General features: G+C 50.0%; 1 protein-coding gene across 1 annotated transcript in view; it reads left to right on the top strand.

Moving 5' to 3' along the window:
• The window catches only part of LOC147086592 (neuronal acetylcholine receptor subunit alpha-7-like), a 67,168-nt gene that overhangs the window by 7,296 nt on the left and 40,295 nt on the right, over positions 1-19,577 (top strand). The window contains exon 2 of the mRNA XM_085978367.1: positions 412-551. Coding sequence (XP_085834493.1) covers positions 412-551 — 140 coding nt within the window. The remainder of the gene's footprint in view (positions 1-411; positions 552-19,577) is intronic.

Raw genomic sequence — 19,577 nt, 5'->3', positions numbered from 1 at the left:
ACACTTTAGAGGGAGCTTTACTCTGTATCTAACCCGTGCTGTACCTACCCTGGGAGTGTTTGATGGGACAGTGTAGAGGGAGCTTTACTCCGTATCTAACCCGTACTGTACCTGCCCTGGGACAGTTGATGGGACAGTGTAGAGGGAGCTTTACTCTGTATCTAACCCATGCTGTACCTGCCCTGGAAGTGTTTGATGGGACAGTGTAGAGGGAGCTTTACTCTGTATCTAACCCATGCTGTACCTGCCCTGGGAGTGTTTGATGGGACAGTGTAGAGGGAGCTTTACTCTGTATCTAACCCATGCTGTACCTGCCCTGGGAGTGTTTGAAGGGACAGTGTAGAGGGAGCTTCACTCTGTATCTAGGCTGAAGTGTGAAGCACTAACACTGTGTGTTACTCCCCCTCCCAGTGTCCCTCCAGGGTAACTATCAGCGGAAGTTATACCGCGAGCTGATGAAGAATTACAATCCCCTGGAACGGCCGGTGGAAAATGACTCCCTCCCGCTTGTCGTCTCCTTCTCCATCAGCCTGCTGCAGCTCCTGGACGTGGTAAGTGTACGGATCGTGCGTGGGATTCGCTTTGACAGGCGTTCCATCTCCTCGGCAGCCGAGCCTTCCGACCTGGGAATGCCGGAGAATCCTCATAAACCACAGAGTAAAGAAAGACTTGAAATATAAGATGAAAATTGCTGGGAACACTCAGCAGGTCAGGCAGCATCTGCGGAGAGAGAAACAGAGTTAACGTTTCAGGTCAATGACCCTTCGTCAGAACTGGAAAAAGTTGGAGATGGGACAAGTTTTTAAGCAAGTGTGGGGGCAGGGAGGGCGGGGAGGGGAGGAAAGAACAAAAGGGAAGGTCTGTGATAGGGTGGAAGGCAGGAGAGATTAAGAGACGAAAGGGATGATGGTGCGAGGCAAAAGGAGATGGTAATGGGACAAGTAAAGAAACAAAAGATGGCTCTAGAGGAGGTGTGAATGGGAACGGCAGAATCATCAACACCAGCCATCTGAAAATATAGGGGGCCAGAGGTTAGGGTCTGAAATTGTTGAACTCGATGTTGAGTCCGGAAGGCTGTAAAGTGCCTAATCGGAAGATGAGGTGCTGTTCCTCGAGCTTACGCTGAGCTTCGGTGGAACAAAGCACGAGGCCGAGGACGGAGAGGTCGGTGCGGGAGTGGTGCGGGGAATTAAAGTGACAGGCCACCAGAAGCTCGGGGTCCCCCTTACGGACTGAAAGGACTTGCATTTCTCCTGCGCCTTTCAGGACGTCCCAAAGCGCTTTACAGCCAATGAAGTACTTTTTTTGAAGTGTGGTCACTGTTGTAATGTAGGAAACGCGGCAGCCAATGTGCGCACAGCAAGCTCCCACAAACAGCAATGTGATAATGACCAGATCATCTGTTTTTAGTGATTTGGATTAAGGGTTAAGTATTGGCCCCAGGACACCGGGGAGAACTCCCCCCCCCGCTCTTCTTCCAATAGTGGCCGTGGGATCTTTTACATCCACCTGAGAGGGCAGACGGGGCCTCGGTTTAATGTCTCATCTGAAAGACGGCACCTCCGACAGTGCGGCACTCCCTCAGTACTGCCCTCCAACAGTGCGGCGCTCCCTCAGTACTGCCCCTCCGACAGTGCGGCGCTCCCTCAGTACTGCCCCTCCGACAGTGCGGCGCTCCCTCAGTACTGCCCTCCAACAGTGCGGCGCTCCCTCAGTACTGCCCCTCCAACAGTGCGGTGCTCCCTCAGTACCGCCCCTCCCACAGTGCGGTGCTCCCTCAGTACCACCCCTCCGACAGTGCGGCGCTCCCTCAGTACTGCCCCTCCGACATTGCGGCGCTCCCTCAGTACCGCCCCTCCGACAGTGCGGCGCTCCCTCAGTACCGCCCCTCCCACAGTGCGGTGCTCCCTCAGTACCACCCCTCCGACAGTGCGGCGCTCCCTCAGTACTGCCCCTCCGACAGTGCGGCACTCCCTCAGTACCGCCCCTCCAACAGTGCAGCACTCCCTCAGTACTGCCCCTCCAACAGTGCAGCGCTCCCTCAGTACTGCCCCTCCGACAGTGCGGCGCTCCCTCAGTACTGCCCCTCCGACAGTGCGGCGCTCCCTCAGTACTGCCCCTCCGACAGTGCGGCGCTCCCTCAGTACTGCCCCTCCGACAGTGCGGCGCTCCCTCAGTACTGCCCCTCCGACAGTGCGGTGCTCCCTCAGTACTGTCCCTCTGACAGTGCGGCGCTCCCACAGTACTGCCCCTCCGACAGTGCGGCGCTCCCTCAGTACCGCCCCTCCGACAGTGCGGCGCTCCCTCAGTACTGCCCCTCCGACAGTGCGGCGCTCCCTCAGTACTGTCCCTCTGACAGTGCGGCACTCCCAACTCCTGGCACTGGGAGTGTCGGGCCTGGATTATGGGCTCAAGTCTCTGGAGTGGGGACTCGAACCCACGACCTCCTGACTCAGAGGTGAGAGTGCTACCCACTGAACCACGGCTGGGAAGGCAGGTAGAACGCAGGGTACTTTTAAATCTTAACTTCACTACAGTAATACAGGTCTTAAAATTTTCTATACAGGATATCCATCAATATCAAATTACCTTCGATCCCCAAGGTACATCCCCGATCACCTCTGTAGTCGAGAATTGCTTTGACCGATTAAAGCGACTCTGTTATCTCATTTGAGACTTCAATATTTATACCCTTTTTCAGTTGTATCTTCATAAGGTTTCTGCTGATCCAAGTTAATTATCACTATTCAGCTTTCTGCTGACTTCTGCAATTCTTACTGCCACATCAGCAACAGTTATTGGGAGTTTACCATATAGGTGTGAAGGGCAGATGTCCCTTATCTCATGTGTCATCTTTAAGAGGTTTAAATCAAGATCATTTATCCAGGGTTGACCATTGTTCTGTTCCAACAAGGCCACCCATTCGGGGCCACCCATTCGGAGCCACCCATTCTTCTGTTTTAATAAGGCTATTTATTCACAATCAACAACTGTCTTATCTCAACAAGGTCGGAATTCTTTCATAAGATAGTGTATTTTTCTAAAAAGGTTACAGGAAACTTTCGATTTACCGGCACCTAAATAACCGGAAATCTCGGTTAACCGGCAAAATTCAGGAGTAGGTTCAGGTAACTTTTATTACTTTTTTTACTCCATTTGTTGCTGTGCAAGGGTGTGGCTGCAGCTGTTGCTAAGCTACAGAGACGCTTGGAACTTGTGCCCATTGTTCTGAAGCTGTTGCTAAGCAACAGGGTTTGTTGCTTTATACGGAGCTCTCAGCTCTCCGTATCTTTTACTATAGCGTTCGGTTATCCGGAATTTTTGATGAACCGGCACCACGTCGGTCCCGTCGGTGCCGGATAAAAAAAAGTTTCCTGTATATAGTTTATTCCTTCACATCACGACCTCAGGATGTCCCAAAGTGCTTCACAGCCAATGATGCACTTTTGAGGTGTCATCGCTGTTGTAATGTAGGGAGAGACTTTTCAAGCTTGTTTGTTCAGGGATAAATATTGAATATTGAAACATATAAGATTCTGAGGGGGATTGACAGGGTAGATGCTGAGAGGCTGTTTCCCCCTGGCTGGAGAGTCTAGAACCAGGGGTCACAGTCTCAGGATAAGGGGTCGGCCATTTAGGACTGAGATGGGGAGGAATTTCTTCACTCAGAGGGCGGTGAATCTTTGGAATTCTCTGCCCCAGAGGGCTGTGGAGGCTCAGTCGTTGAGTATATTCAAGGCCGAGATCGATAGATTTTTGGACTCTTGGGGAATCGAGGGATACGGGGATCGGGCGGGAAAGTGGAGTTGAGGTCGAAGATCAACCGTGATCTTATTGAATACCACATGGAAGGCTAGTTAACAAAATTGAGGCTCATGTAATAGGTGGGTCAGTGGCAGCTTGGATAAGGAATTGGCTTAAGGACAGAAAACAGCGAGTTGTGGTAAATGGCTGTTGTTCAGACTGGAGGATGGTAGACAGTGGTGTTCCCCAAGGGCCAGTGCTGGGGCCAGTGCTTTTTTTGATATATATAAATGACCTGGATATTGCAATACAGCGTAGAATTCCTAAATTTGCCGATGGCACCAAACTTGGGGGTGTGGCAAACAGTGAGGATGATATCAATCGACTGCAACAGGACATAGAAAGGCTAGCAGAATGGGCAGACAAGTGGCAGATGGAATTTAATACAGAGAAGTGTGAAGTGATGCATTCTGGCAGAAGGACCAGGGAGAGGCAATATACACTTAATGGCACAGTTTTAAAGCGTGCAGGGACAGAGGGACCTGGGAGTTAATGTGCTTAGGTCACTCAATGTTTTCAAGGGGAGACTGGATAGGCACTTGAGGGAAATAAACTTGCAGGGCTACGGGGAGAGAGCGGGGGAATGGGACTGACTGGATCGCGGTACAGAGAGCCGGCACGAAGTCGATGGGCCGAATGGCCTCCTTCTGTGCCGTTATGACTCTATGGGCAGGATTTTCATTGGGCCGTAGAGTCGGGATTGGAGGCGTGTGGGGGGTTAAAGTCATGAATTCGGGGGTCCCGACCCCATCCCGCACCCAAACCCGCCTCCATGACAGTTTCAAAGGAGGCGGGTACCCGCCCTGCACAGGGACCCGCCTACCCGAGGCAGGAAGGGATTAGTGCCAATTAACTGCCTGTTAACAGGTAGTTTACAGGCAGTTTTTAGCCTAATCCCTATTTTGAAGGTTGAAGTGTGGGATTCCCGACGGCTCCAAACCACGCCAAGTTAGAGGAGTCGGGCCGTCGGGTTGAATGGCTTGGAGGGGTCGAGATGTCGGTGTTCAGGTGAGTGATGTGTGCACGAGTGCAAAGGTAAGTGTGTTTGGTGTGTGTAAAGTGATTAAAGTGGTTTAAATGACCTTTTCTTACCTTTTCAGCCTCCCTTCCTTTAGGTTCCGGGAGTCCCTCATCTCACCGGCACAGAAAGCAGAATGGCTGCGAACTGTCAAAAGTGACAGCCTTCAGCTTTCTGTGCCGGTGAGATTTCTAACTGAGTCTGTGGAGAAGGACTCGGGTTAGAAGTAAGACTGTCAGTGTTTGACAGCTTCAAACAGCTGTGAAACGCTGATATAGATTCATAGAAGATAGGAGCAGGAGGAGGCCATTCGGCCCCTCGAGCCTGCTCCGCCATTCAATGAGATCATGGCTGATCATCCAAATTCAGTACCCTGTCCCTGCCTTCTCCCCATATCCCTTGATCCCTTTAGCCTCAAGAAATATATCCAAGTCTTTCTTGAATATATTTAATGAACTGGCCTCCACCGCCCTCTGTGGTAGAGAATTCCACAGGTTCACCACTCTCTGGGTTGATCAAAAAGTCCGGATTACAGAGAGGTATACTTACTAAGGTACGAGAGCCCCGTACACGGCCACAGATCCAGGCGTCCCTGTTGCATGGCAACAGGTGCAGGAACCCCGGTTACACGGCCACAGATCCAGGAGTCCCTGTTGCATGGCAACAGGTGCAGGAACCCCGGTTACACAGCCACAGATCCAGGAGTCCCTGTTGCACGGCAACAGGTGCAGGAACCCCGGTTACACGGCCACAGATCCAGGAGTCCCTGTTGCATGGCAACAGGTGCAGGAACCCCGGTTACACGGCCACAGATCCAGGATATTTCATCTGTCAAAACCTCTTGACAGATGAAATTTCAGTCTGTGACGTCACCTGTTGCTGGGTGGCCCTTAATTGGCCTGCTGAGCCCGCTGGGCGGGTCCAACAAGGTCAATCAAGTGAAAATCGCGTGGATTGGCCGCATCTCGACGGAGGCGGGACTACAACCCCGAAAGTTGCAGTCCCGCCTCCCGAATGGAAATCCTGCCCTATGAGTCTATGATAGATTTTCGGACTCTTGGGGAATCGAGGGATATGGGGATCGGGCGGGAAGGTGGAGTTGAGGTCGAAGATCAGCCATGATCTCATTGAATGGCGGAGCAGGCTCGAGGGGCCGAATGGCCGACTCCTGCTCTTAATTCTTACGTTCTTAAAAGGAAATGCAGAAGCATTTGAAAAGGAAGAACACACAAAGGGAACTGTGTTTGGAGCAGACAGCTCCAATTGAAGAGCTAGCACCAGCCAAATGGGCCGAATGGCCTTCCCTTCTGAGCTCATAATTGTACGATTAATCAGACACTTTATTTTTTTTTAATGCAACACGTCGAAGGCTGTGCTTCTTATCTTCATGCAGCGTAAGAGCCTTGTTGTAAACTAGACCTCCGCTTCTGTTCGTCACGACTGCAGTCGGGAGTCGTGCCAACGGACCAGACGACTTATTACAGGCCAGTCTTGGCAAGAGAGTGTCGCAGGCACCGAGCCCGGTCAGCACACTGCCAGGGAGGGCTAAATCTCCGATGGCCCCCCTGTGCCTCAAAGCACAGACCCTTGCAGGAGAAGGATGGATTTGAGTACCTTTACCCAGAGCCAGAGGAGGGTCGGGGGCACCAAGGTTGAGGAGAAAGCGGAGAAGGGTTACTAACATACAAGGTTGAGCGGCAAGAACAGACTAGCTGCTCCGTCAATCCTGCCCCACGCCTCATGATGGCCCGAGCACAACAGTCTGTCAATTCAGCAATTGTCCCCTTGGATTGGAAGGTTGCCAATGTAGCTCCATTATTTAAGAAGGGTAGGAGAGATAAACTAGGAAATTGCAGACCTTTTAGCCCAGCATCGTTTGCAGCGGAGTTACTAGCATCTCTTATTAGGGACAGAGTGACTCAGCATTTGGAGATTTCAACCCATTAGAGAGTCTGAGCAGGTACAGCACGGGGTTAGATACAGAGTAAAGCTCCCTCGACACTGTCCCATCAAATACTCCCAGGGCAGGTACAGCACGGGTTAGATACAGAGTAAAGCTCCCTCTACACTGTCCCATCAAACACTCCCAGGGCAGGTACAGCACGGGGTTAGATACAGAGTAAAGCTCCCTCTACACTGTCCCATCAAACAATCCCAGGGCAGGTACAGCACGGGTTAGATACAGAGTAAAGCTCCATCTACACTGTCCCATCAAACACTCCCAGGGCAGGTACAGCACGGGGTTAGATACAGAGTAAAGCTCCCTCTACACTGTCCCATCAAACACTCCCAGGGCAGGTACAGCACGGGTTAGATACAGAGTAAAGCTCCCTCGACACTGTCCCATCAAACACTCCCAGGGCAGGTACAGCATGGGTTAGATACAGAGTAAAGCTCCCTCTACACTGTATTGATTTGTATGTGGGTTCATTGACGAGACATTTATGAAAGAGAATGTCTTTTAATCTAAAGTCTGTTCACCTCTTTTTAACAGCATTACAGGAGACACCATGCTAGTGATCCATCTGTAAGCGAAACTAAAACTAAACTGCTTGTCTCTGTCACATGCCCTCTGCTGGCCAGGCATAAGTAATCAATCAGGCAACTATGCTGGTAAGGCATCATAATCAAACAGGCAAATACCATCACTATTTGCTGATATCATTACATCTCCCTTTCTTAAAACAAAAGTATTTTACTTTTAACTAACAACATGTTTTCTTTGTATTAATCTGCATTTTAACTGTAACACTTAATGAACTTACATTAACATTATCATTATCAAGGTTTTTTAACCTTGCTTTGTGTGTTCACATGAAATATGTAAATACACTAGAACTTGAAGAAAGAATAAGATAACATTACTTCCTTCTATAACAATAGTCCTTAAATTTGCTCAATGAGTCTCTCAGGAGGATTCACGTGTCTTGAGGATTTTCTGATTGATTGTCCTTGAATCTGAGTTGTTGCCTCAGATGATTGGTTCTCAGCTGTGTGATCAGGTTGTTCAACAGTATCAGTCTTTTGACCTGCTGTGTGATCAGGTTGTTCAACAGTATCAGTCTTTTGACTTGCTGTGGCTGGTCCCATGAGAAGATCTCGACGATTTCTTCGCAGAACAGCACCCTCATCTGTCTGAATGGTGTATGACCTTGGTTGAACTTCACTCAGGACAGTTCCCTTCTGAGTCCATATGTTTGTTTTGTCTTTGAACCTTACTTGGTCACCAGTGTGGAGTTCAGGTAGGTTTTGTGTTCCTCTGTCATAGTAGTACTTTTGCTTTTCTTTCTGTTGTTCTTTGAACTTCCTCACTTTCTCCCCCTCTTTCGTTTTCAAGAGGTTCTCCGGGATGGATAGGTTTGACCTTAGCCGACGTCCCATAAGGAGTTGGGCTGGTGACATACCACACTCGAGCGGCATTGTGCGGTATACAAGCATGCTTTGGTAGAAGTCAGTTCCACTGTCTTTTGCCTTGTACATCAGTCTTTTCACTGTCTGGACCGATTTTTCCACTAGACCATTGGACTGTGGAAAGTGAGGACTTGATGTTGTGTGGACAAAGTCCCACTCTTTGGCAAAGTGTCGGAAACTTGCATTGTAAAACTGAGGTCCGTTGTCTGTGAAGACCTCGCTTGCCACGCCATGTCTGGAGAATATGGCTTTCATACATCTTATCACAGCATCTGCAGTGGTGGTGTACAGTCTACAAACCTCTGGATACAGGGAGTAATAGTCTGTGACTACAAGATAGTCCTTCCCTTGACATACGAATAGGTCAGCGCCTACCTTCTGGTAAGGTCTGTCTGGTGCTGGGTGTGGCTTTAGTGGTTCTACCGGATTGCTTGCTCGATATTTCAGGCATATTGTGCAGTTTGACACCTCATTTGTCACATCTTGGTTGATTCGTGGCCAGTACATCACCTCTCGTGCTCTTTTCTTACACTTTTCGATTCCCAGATGTCCTCCATGGATCCTTTTTAGCATCTCTTTTCTCAGACTCTTTGGGATAACTATTTTACTTCCTTTGTAGATGATGTCTTCGACCACTGATAGTTCCTCCCTGCAGTTCCAGTACTCTGCTATGTCAGGTGAGCAGTCTTGCTTCATGTTGGGCCATCCATCCAAGATGCTTTTCCTCAGTTGTCTCATTGTTTCATCTTTGTTTGTCTCAGTCTTTATGAGCTCCATTTTTGCATCTGCTATGGGCAGTGCACTTGTGATCATGTCCACGTAGGCGTTCACTTTTTCATCCATTTTGGTGTTTGCGGGCTCACTTGGGTCAACAGCTCTGGACAACGTGTCTGCTGTATACATCAGCTTACCCGGTGTGTACGCAACATTCAGTGTATAGCATTGCAGCCTGATCATCATTCTTTGTATTCTAAGCGGACAGCTATTTAGTGGCTTTTGGAACAATGCAATCAAGGGCTTATGGTCAGTCCCTACACTGATTGCTTGTCCTGCCACAAACTGGTGAAATCTTTCACAGGCGTATGTGATGCTGAGCAGCTCCTTTTCTATTTGAGCATATCGCGTCTCCGCGTCTGTCATTGAGCGCGATGCATATGCAATAGGTTGCCAGTAGTCATATTTTTGCAGAAGAACGGCACCGAGCCCACTCTGTGATGCATCTGATGATATCTTGATGGGTCTCGCTGGGTCATAAAACCTCAGAACTGGTTCCTCTGTGAGCAGTTTCTTTAGATCGCTCCATGACTTCTCATGCTCATGGTTCCATTCCCATTCTATGTTCTTTTCAGTTAGTCTTCTCAGTGGCGCCATCTTTTCTGAGAGGCTGGATATGAATTTACCCATGTAGTTGATCATTCCATTAAACCTCTGCACGTCCTTTTTGCATTGTGGCTTTGGCATATTCTCAATGGCGGACACCTTTCTGGGATCTGGTCTGATGCCCTCACTGCTAAGGATATCTCCCACGAATGTCAGTTCTGTCACCCCGAGCTGGCATTTCTCTCTCTTCAGCTTCAGGTTTGTTTTCCTTGTTGCTTCCAGCACTTTTTTCAGTCTCTCGTCATGCTCAGTTCTTGTGGTTCCCCATACTATGATGTCATCCATTGATGTATCAACTCCCTCCAGGTGCTCATATATCATATAGATAGTTTTGTGATACACTTCAGGAGCTGAGGCAATGCCAAATGGTAACCTTAGGAATCTGTATCTGCCAAATGGACTGTTGAACGTGCACAGTCTTGAACTTGCCTCGTCCAATTTCATCTGCCAAAATCCTGATGATGCATTTAACTTGCTGAAATACTTTGCATTTGCAAACTGTGACATGATTTCCTCACGTGTAGGAAGCTTGAAGTGCTCTCTCTTTATTGCTCTGTTTAGATCTCTTGGATCCAGGCAAATTCTGAGCTTTCCATTCTTTTTGTCCACAACGACAAGGGAACTCACCCACTCAGTTGGCTCATCTATCTTCTGAATCATGTTCAGGCTTTCCATCCTGGCCAACTCTGCCTTCAGTTGCTTTTGAAGAGCAAACGGAACTTTTCTGCATGGATGTATGACCGTTGGCATACTTTTATCTACTCTGATCGTGTGTTCTCCTGGAAGGCAACCTAGACCCTTAAATAGGTCGTTGTACTCTTTCATGAGTTCATCATAGACTGTCTCTCCTTCGCTTTCCACAACGAGGACTCTCTTTACCAGGTTCAGTCTCTCACAGGCTTTTAAACCTAGTATGGCTTGCACATCCTTTGGCACCACGATTAATGCTAGCGTGTGCTCTCTGTCCTTGTGTGTTACTTTGACAATGCATCGTCCTTTCACTGGTATATCAGTACCTGAGTATCCTGTCACTTTCACTTTTATTCCATGTATCTTTGGCCTGGGTCTAATTTTCTTAAAATCAGTCTCTGATATCACATTAACTTGTGCTCCAGTATCCAATTTAAATGGAATGTGCATGTCATTCACTTTTAGTGTCAACATCCAGTCTCTTTTTTCTTCTTTGTTTTCAGACACAACATCTACATAGAACTCCTCTATCTCGCTTTCATCTACTGTATGGACCTTGCTTTGTTGCGCTTGGTTCTTACAGCAACGGGCATAATGGTTGTTTTTGTTGCAACTATTGCATGTTTTACCATATGCTGGACACTTTCTTGGTGGATGCTGTGTACCGCATCGACTACATGACTTTCGATTGTCCCTTTCATTTTCGTTCGCTGGCCACGCCTCTTTTTTCACATTGGCGCTCTTTTTGTTAAACGGTTTGTGTCCGTTCATTCTCACTGCATTCACGTTGCAGCTACTGTCACTGAACAGCTCCTTTGCCTGCAACTTCACAGCCTCTGTAGCCCTACACAGTGCTATGGCTTTTCCCAGGTCTAGATCTTGCTCTCTTAGCAGTCTTTCCCTTAGACCATTATCTGGAATACCACACACCAGTCTGTCTTTTATCAGCGAGTCTGTCAGTCCCCCAAATTCACACGATTTGCTCCTGTTTCTCAGTTCAGTCACATACTGATCAATATTCTCTCCCGTTTTCTGTACACATGTGAAAAATATATGCCTCTCAAACGTCATGTTACGTTTAGGTATGCAGTAGGCCTCAAACTGTTCCATTATTTTATCCAGCTTCATATTGTCTCCATCAGCAGCGAATGTGAAGTTATTATACACCTCCAGCGCTTCATCACCCACGACATGTAAGAACGCTGACGATTTCTTTTTATCACTTTTCTCGTCAGCTCCGATTGCCGCTAAATACAACTCTAAACGTTGTTTGAATCTCCTCCAATTTTCAGCCACATTACCTGTCAACTGAAGCTTTGCCGGTGGGTGTAATCCTTCCATCTTTTCTCTTCGTTAGCTATTCTCCAATGGTAAGTACCGATGTTCTCTTTTGGCTTGCTAATATGTGGAGAGCTCATTTAACTTCAGATTTTTCCTCTTCATCTCTTTCAATCACTTCTGACACCATGTATTGATTTGTATGTGGGTTCCTTGACGAGACATTTATGAAAGAGAATGTCTTTTAATCTAAAGTCTGTTCAACTCTTTTTAACAGCATTACAGGAGACACCATGCTAGTGATCCATCTATAAGCGAAACTAAAACTAAACTGCTTGTCTCTGTCACATGCCCTCTGCTGGTCAGGCATAAGTAATCAATCAGGCAACTATGCTGGTAAGACATCATAATCAAACAGGCAAATACCATCACTATTTGCTGATATCATTACATACACTGTCCCATCAAACACTCCCTGGGCAGGTACAGCATGGGTTAGATACAGAGTAAAGCTGCCTCTGCACTGTCCCATCAAACACTCCCAGGGCAGGTACAGCACGGGTTAGATACAGAGTAAAGCTCCCTCTACACTGTCCCATCAAACACTCCCTGGGCAGGTACAGCAGGGGTTAGTTACAGAGTAAAGCTCCCTCTACACTGTCCCGTCAAACACTCCCAGGGCAAGTACAGCACGAGTTAGATACAGAGTAAAGCTCCCTCTACACTGTCCCATCAAACACTCCCAGGGCAGGTACAGCACGGATTAGATACAGAGTAAAGCTCCCTCTACACTGTCCCATCAAACACTCCCAGGGCAGGTACAGCACGAGGTTAGATACAGAGTAAACCTCCCTCTACACTGTCCCATCAAACACTCACAGGGCAGGTACAGCACGGGGTTAGGTACAGAGTAAAGCTCCCTCTACACTGTCCCATCAAACACTCCCAGGGCAGGTACATCACGGGTTAGATACAGAGTAAAGCTCCCTCTACACTGTCCCATCAAACACCCTCAGGGCAGGTACAGCATGGGATAGATACAGAGTAAAGCTCCCTTGATACTGTCCCATTAAACACTCCCAGGGCAGGTACAGCACGGGTTAGATACACAGTAAAGCTCCCTCTACACTGTCCCATCAAACACTCCCAGGGCAGGTACAGCATGGGTTAGATACAGAGTAAAGCTCCCGCTACATTGCCCCATCAAACACTCACAGGGCAGGTACAGCACGGGTTAGATACAGAGTAAAGCTCCCTCTACACTGTACGGTCAAACACTCCCAGAGCAGGTACAGCACGGGTTAGATACAGAGTAAAGCTCCCTCGACACTGTCCCGTCAAACACTCCCAGGGCAGATACAGCACGGGTTAGATACAGAGTGAAGCTCCCTCTACACTGTCCCGTCAAACACTCCCAGGGCAGGTACAGCACAGGTTAGATACAGAGTAAAGCTCCCTCTACACTGTCCCCATCAAACACACCCAGGGCAGGTACAGCACGGGTTAGATACAGAGTAAAGCTCCCTCTACACTGTCCCATCAAACACTCCCAGGGCAGGTACAGCACGGGGTTAGATACAGAGTAAAGCTCCCTCTACACTGTCCCCATCAAACACTCCCAGGGCAGGTACAACACGGATTAGATACAGAGTAAAGCTCCCTCTACACTGTCCCCATCAAACACTCCCAAGGCAGGTACAGCACGGGTTAGATACAGAGTAAAGCTCCATCTACACTGTCCCGTCAAACACTCCCAGGGCAGGTACAGCACGGGTTAGGTACAGAGTAAAGCTCCCTCTGCACTGTAACATCAAACACTCCCAGGGCAGATACAGCATGGGTTATAAACAGAGTAAAGCTCCATCTACACTGTCCAATCAAACACTCCCAGGGCAGGTACAGCACGGGTTAGATACAGAGTAAAGCTCCCTCCACACTGTCCCGTCAAACACTCCCAGGGCAGGTACAGCACGGGTTAGATACAGAGTAAAGCTCCCTGTACTGGTCTCGCTAGACGTGCTCCTATCTAATTATCCAGCAAGTTAAACACTCTATTCAAAATAATTCTTCGTGAAGCCGTTTGCTGTTTGAAGCCTTTACTTGAACAAGTTTGTGAAACTGTAAACGAAAACAAAGTATGTTTTGTACATAAACTGAGTACTATACATTCGATATTACATAAGATATAAACATATTTACAACAGTAGAATAGACTAATTGTATAACTAACTAACATTTGGACTCACTTCTGTAACTATCAAATATTAACCTTTTATAAACATAGTGTTATCAAAATACTACTCTGACAACGTTGCTATTATGCTAAAAAACAAAGATACTCACAGATATTGCGCTTGGCCTAACATATGAAATCAGATTACATTGGATTGTGAAACCCTTATGGAATCCTCCATTTCTGCCAGGTTCTTCCTGGAATTCTACTTCCTGTGTTACACAGGAAGAAAGGTACGAAGGTCAAATGACCTCTCACAGGAAGAAAGGAACAAAGGTCAAATGACCTCACACAGGAAGAAAGGAACAAAGGTCAAATGACCTCACACAGGAAGAAAGGAACAAAGGTCAAATGACCTCTGCTTCATACAAACACACTGCTAACACAATAACCACCACCAGAGGGTGCTATCTGCACACATAAAATAGTCCATCGGTCCAGAACACTCCCTCTACACTGTCCCATCAAACACTCCCAGGGCAGGTACAGCATGGGTTAGATACAGAGTAAAGCTCCCTCTACACTGTCCCATCAAACACTCCCAGGGCAGGTACAGCATGGGTTAGGTACAGAGTAAAGCTCCCTCTACACTGTCCCATCAAACACTCCCAGGGCAGGTACAGCACGGGTTAGATACAGAGTAAAGCTCCCTCTACACTGTCCCATCAAACACTCCCAGGGCAGGAACAGCACGGGTTAGATACAGAGTAAAGCTCCCGCTACACTGTCCCATCAAACACTCCCAGGGCAGGTACAGCACGGGTTAGACACAGAGTAAAGCTCCCTCAACACTGTCCCATCAAACACTCCCAGGGCAGGTACAGCACGGGTTAGATACAGAGTAAAGCTCCCTCTACACTGTCCCATCAAACATTCCCAGGGCAGGTACAGCACGGCTTAGATACAGAGTAACGCTCCCTCTACACTGTCCCATCAAACACTCCCAGAGCAGGTACAGCACGGGTTAGATACAGAGTAAAGCTCCCTCTACACTGTCCCATCAAACACTCCCAAGGCAGGTACAGCACGGGTTAGATACAGAGTAAAGCTCCCTCTACACTGTCCCATCAAACACTCCCAGGGCAGGAACAGCACGGGTTAGATACAGAGAAAAGCTCCCTCTCCACTGTCCCATCAAACACTCCCAGGGCAGGTACAGCACGGGTTAGATACAGAGCAAAGCTCCCGCTACACTGTCCCATCAAACACTCCCAGGGCAGGTACAGCACGGGTTAGATACAGAGTAAAGCTCGCTCTGCACTGTCCCATCAAACACTCCCAGGGCAGGTACAGCACGGGTTAGATACAGAGTAAAGCTCCCTCTTCACTGTCCCATCAAACACTCCCAGGGCAGGTACAGCACGGCTTAGATACAGAGTAAAGCTCCCTCTACACTGTCCCATCAAACACTACCAGGGCAGGTACAGCACAGGTTAGATACAGAGTAACGCTCCCTCTACACTGTCCCCATCAAACACTCCCAGGGCAGGTACAGCATTGGTTAGATACAGAGTAAAGCTCCCTCTACACTGTCCCATCAAACACTCCCAAGGCAGGTTCAGCACGGGTTAGATACAGAGTAAAGCTCCCTCTACACTGTCCCATCAAACACTCCCAGGGCAGGAACAGCACGGGTTAGATACAGAGTAAAGCTCCCTCTACCCTGTCCCATCAAACACTCCCAGGGCAGGTACAGCACGGGTTAGATACAGATTAAAGCTCCCTCTACACTGTCCCCATCAAACACTCCCAGGGCAGGTACAGCACTGGTTAGATACAGAGTAAAGCTCCCTCTACACTGTCCCCATCAAACAATCCCAGGGCAGGTACAGCACGGGTTAGATGCAGAGTAAAGCTCCCTCTACACTGTAACATCAAACACTCCCAGGGCAGATACAGCACGGGTTAGATACAGAGTAAAGCTCCATCTACACTGTCCCGTCAAACACTCCCAGGGCAGGTACAGCACGGGTTAGATACAGAGTAAAGCCCCCTCTACACTGTCCCATCAAACACTCCCAGGGCAGTTACAGCACGGGTTAGATACAGAGTAAAGCTCCCTCCACATTGTCCCGTCAAACACTCACAGGGCAGGTACAGCACGGGTTAGATACAGAGTAAAGCTCCCTCGACACTGTCCCATCAAACACTCCCAGAGCAGGCACAGCACGGGTTATATACAGAGTAAATCTCCCTCTACACTGTGCCATCAAACACTCCCAGGGCAGGTACAGCACGCGTTAGATACAGAGTAAAGCTCCCTCTACACTCGAACATCAAACACTCCCAGGGAAGATACAGCACGGGTTAGATACAGAGTAAAGCTCCCTCTACACTGTCCCATCAAACACTCCCAGGGCAGGTACAGCACGGGGCTAGATACAGAGTAAAGCTCCCTCTACACTGTCCCATCAAACACTCCCAGGGCAGGTACAGCACGGGTTAGATACAGAGTAAAGCTCCCTCTACACTGTCCCATCAAACACTCCCAGGGCAGGTACAGCACGGGTTCGATACAGAGTAAAGCTCCCTCCCCACTGTCCCATCAAACACTATCCAGGGCAGGGAAGTCAACGGCCTGACCCTTGACCTCGATTCCATATTTGAATGTCGGTGGGCGGGCGGTGGGGGTCTCACTGCTTTCTCCATCTCCCACCTCATCTACCAGCAACCCCAGGGACCACCAGGAGTGGGGCGGAGGTCTGCTCTGAGGCAGGGGTGTCTTCCGTGCTGAGATGCCCGTTGGCAGGGTGTGGGCCTAGCCAGGCTCTCTGGAGGCCCTGCAGTGGTTCGTGGGTAAGGGGTCATAGTTCATGTGGTGCCGTCCCCTTTAAAGCCTCCAAAAAGAAACCATGGCGGCCTCTCGGCCCCCTTGACGACGGCGCCTATCGAGAGCTTGGCCGCCCCCCCCCCCCGCCAGAGTAATGAGCTGAGTGCCCCCTCACCCCCCCCCATCCAGGGTCAGGGGTCACTGCGGGGTCGCAGTGTCGACAGGAAGGGCCCCCACACCATCAAGTGGCAAAAAAACCCCAGACGGAGAATTCTGGCCTGCGGATTGTTTAATGCCAATCATTCACGGATATCTCCGGAGAAATTCGGGGCTTTGGCCCCAGTCAGTTGCAGCTGTACAGGAGTCCGTCTAAATCCACCAGACACGCCGGGGCTGATCGGGGGCTGAGGGGGGAGCGACAAACAGCCATTTCAGAATCCGTAGGGGAAAAAGAACTCCCATTTCTCCAGCGCCTTTCACCACCTCAGGACGTCCCAAAGCGCTTCACCCCCAATGAAGTACTTGTTTTGAAGTGTTGTAATGTAGGAAAGGCGGCAGCCAATTTGCGCACAGCAAGCTCCCACAAACAGCAATCTGTTTCAACATCTTTCTGAGGCCAAACCAGACTGTTCGCAACCTTGGTGTCATATCTGACCCTGAAATGAGCTTCCGACCACATATACGCAGCATAACAAAGACCGCCTACTTCCGCCTCCGTAACATCGCCCGTCTCCGCCCCGCCTCAGCTCATCCGCTGCTGAAACCCTTGTCCACGCCTTTGTTACCTCTAGACTTGACTATTCCAACGCACTCCTGGCTGGCCTCCCACATTCCACCCTACGTAAACTTGAGGTCATCCAGAACTCGGCTGCCCGTGTCCTAACTCGCACCGAGTCCCGTTCACCCATCACCCCCTCTGTGCTCGCTGACTACATTGGCTCCTGGTTAAGCAGCACCTCGATTTCAAAATTCTCATCCTTGTTTTCAAATCCCTCCATGGTCTCACCTCCTCCCTATCTCTGTAACTTCCTCCAGCCCCACAACCCCCCGAGATCTCTGCGCTCCTCCAATTCTGGCCTCTTGAGCATCCCCCGATTTCCATCGCTCCGCCATTGGCGGCCGTGCCTTCAGCCGCCTGGGCCCCGAGATCTGGAATTCCCTCCCTAAACCTCTCCGCCTCTCTCTCCTCCTTTAAGACACTCCTTAAAACCGACCCCTTTGACCAAGCTTTTGGTCACCTGTCCTAATATCTCCTTATGAGGCACTCCCTCAGCACCGCCCCTCCGACAGTGCGGCGCTCCCTCAGTACTGCCCCTCTGACAGTGTGGCACTCCCTCAGTACCGCCCCTCCGACAGTGTGGCACTCCCTCAGTACTGCCCCTCCGACAGTGCGGCGCTCCCTCAGTACTGCCCCTCCGACAGTGCGGCGCTCCCTCAGTACTGCCCCTCCGACAGTGCGGCGCTCCCTCAGTACTGCCCCTCCGACAGTGCGGCGCTCCCTCAGTACTGCCCCTCCGACAGTGCGGCGGTCCCTTAGTACCGCCCCTCCGACAGTGCGGCACTTCCTCAGCACTGCCCCTCTGACAGTGCGGCGCACCCTCAGTACTGCCCCTCCGACAGTGCGGCGCTCCCTCAGTACCGCCCCTCCGACAGTGCGGCGCTCCCTCAGTACCGCCCCTCCGACAGTGCGGCGCTCCCTCAGTACCGCCCCTCCGACAGTGCGGCGCTCCCTCAGTACCGCCCTTCCGACAGTGCGGCGCTCCCTCAGTACCGCCCCTCCGACAGTGCGGCACTCCCTCAGTACTGCCCCTCCGACAGTACGGCACTTCCTCAGCACTGCCCCTCTGACAGTGCGGCGCTCCCTAAGTACTGCCCCTCCTACAGTGCGGCGCTCCCTCACTACTGCCCCTCCGACAGTGCGGCGCTCCCTCAGTGCTGCCCCTCCGACAGTGCGGCGCTCCCTCAGTACTGCCCCTCCGACAGTGCGGCACTCCCTCAGTACTGCCCCTCCGACAGTGCGGCACTCCCTCAGTACTGCCCCTCCGACAGTGCGGCGCTCCCTCAGTACTGCCCCTCCGACAGTGCGGCGCTCCCTCAGTACTGGCACTGGGAGTGTTGGCCTGGATTTTTGTGCTCGAGTCTCTGGAGTGGGGACGCGTTCTCACGACCTTCTGACTCAGAGACGTGCTACCTAGTGAGCAACGGCTGACAAAGCAGAACTGTACTACCAAGCAAATATTAATCAGGGACAGTGCTGTTTACCGGAGTGAACAGGACAAATGGGACATTGATCAGAATCCAAGATAACAGCGGGTTAGAAACCAGTTCATGAAACATTAATCAGTCAAGACAGAGGAGATCCTTTAAAAGCAGCTCCCTTTCAACTCTTGAGATTAATATACTTACTTAGTCCAAATGAAAGGACAGATTTATTGGATTTGGAGAATATTCGCAGGGCCGTGGGGAAAGAGCAGGGGGAGTGGGACTAATGGGAGAGCTCTTTCAAAGAGCCGGCACAGGCACGATGGGCCGAATGGCCTCCTCCGGGGCTGTGAGATTCTATTGTTCCTTAGCAAACAAACCAACAATGGTCTGTGCAGGAGACACATCTCCATGTCGGGGGTGTCTAGAACCAGGGGTCACAGTCTCAGGATAAGGGGTCGGCCATTTTGGACTGAGATGAGGAGGAATTTCTTCACTCAGAGGGCGGTGAATCTTTGGAATTCTCTACCGCAGAAGGCCGTGGAGGCTCATTCGTTGAGTCTATTCAAGGCTGAGATCGAGAGATTTTTGGACTCGAGGGGAATCGAGGGATATGGGGATCGGGCGGGAAAGTGGAGTTGAGGTCGAAGGTCAGCCATGATCTTATTGTGTGGAGATGCCGGTGTTGGACTGGGGTGGACAAATGTAAGAAGTCACACAATACCAGGTTATAGTCCAACAGCTTTATTTGAAATCACAAGCTTTTGGAGCGCTGCTCCTTCGTCAGGTGA

This window comes from Somniosus microcephalus, unplaced genomic scaffold, assembly GCF_052327205.1.
Source record: "Somniosus microcephalus isolate GS21.2 unplaced genomic scaffold, FLI_Smic_1.0 unresolved_chr7, whole genome shotgun sequence".
Classification (NCBI taxonomy): Eukaryota; Metazoa; Chordata; class Chondrichthyes; order Squaliformes; family Somniosidae; genus Somniosus; species Somniosus microcephalus.
This window is presented reverse-complemented; position numbering and strand designations above follow the sequence as displayed.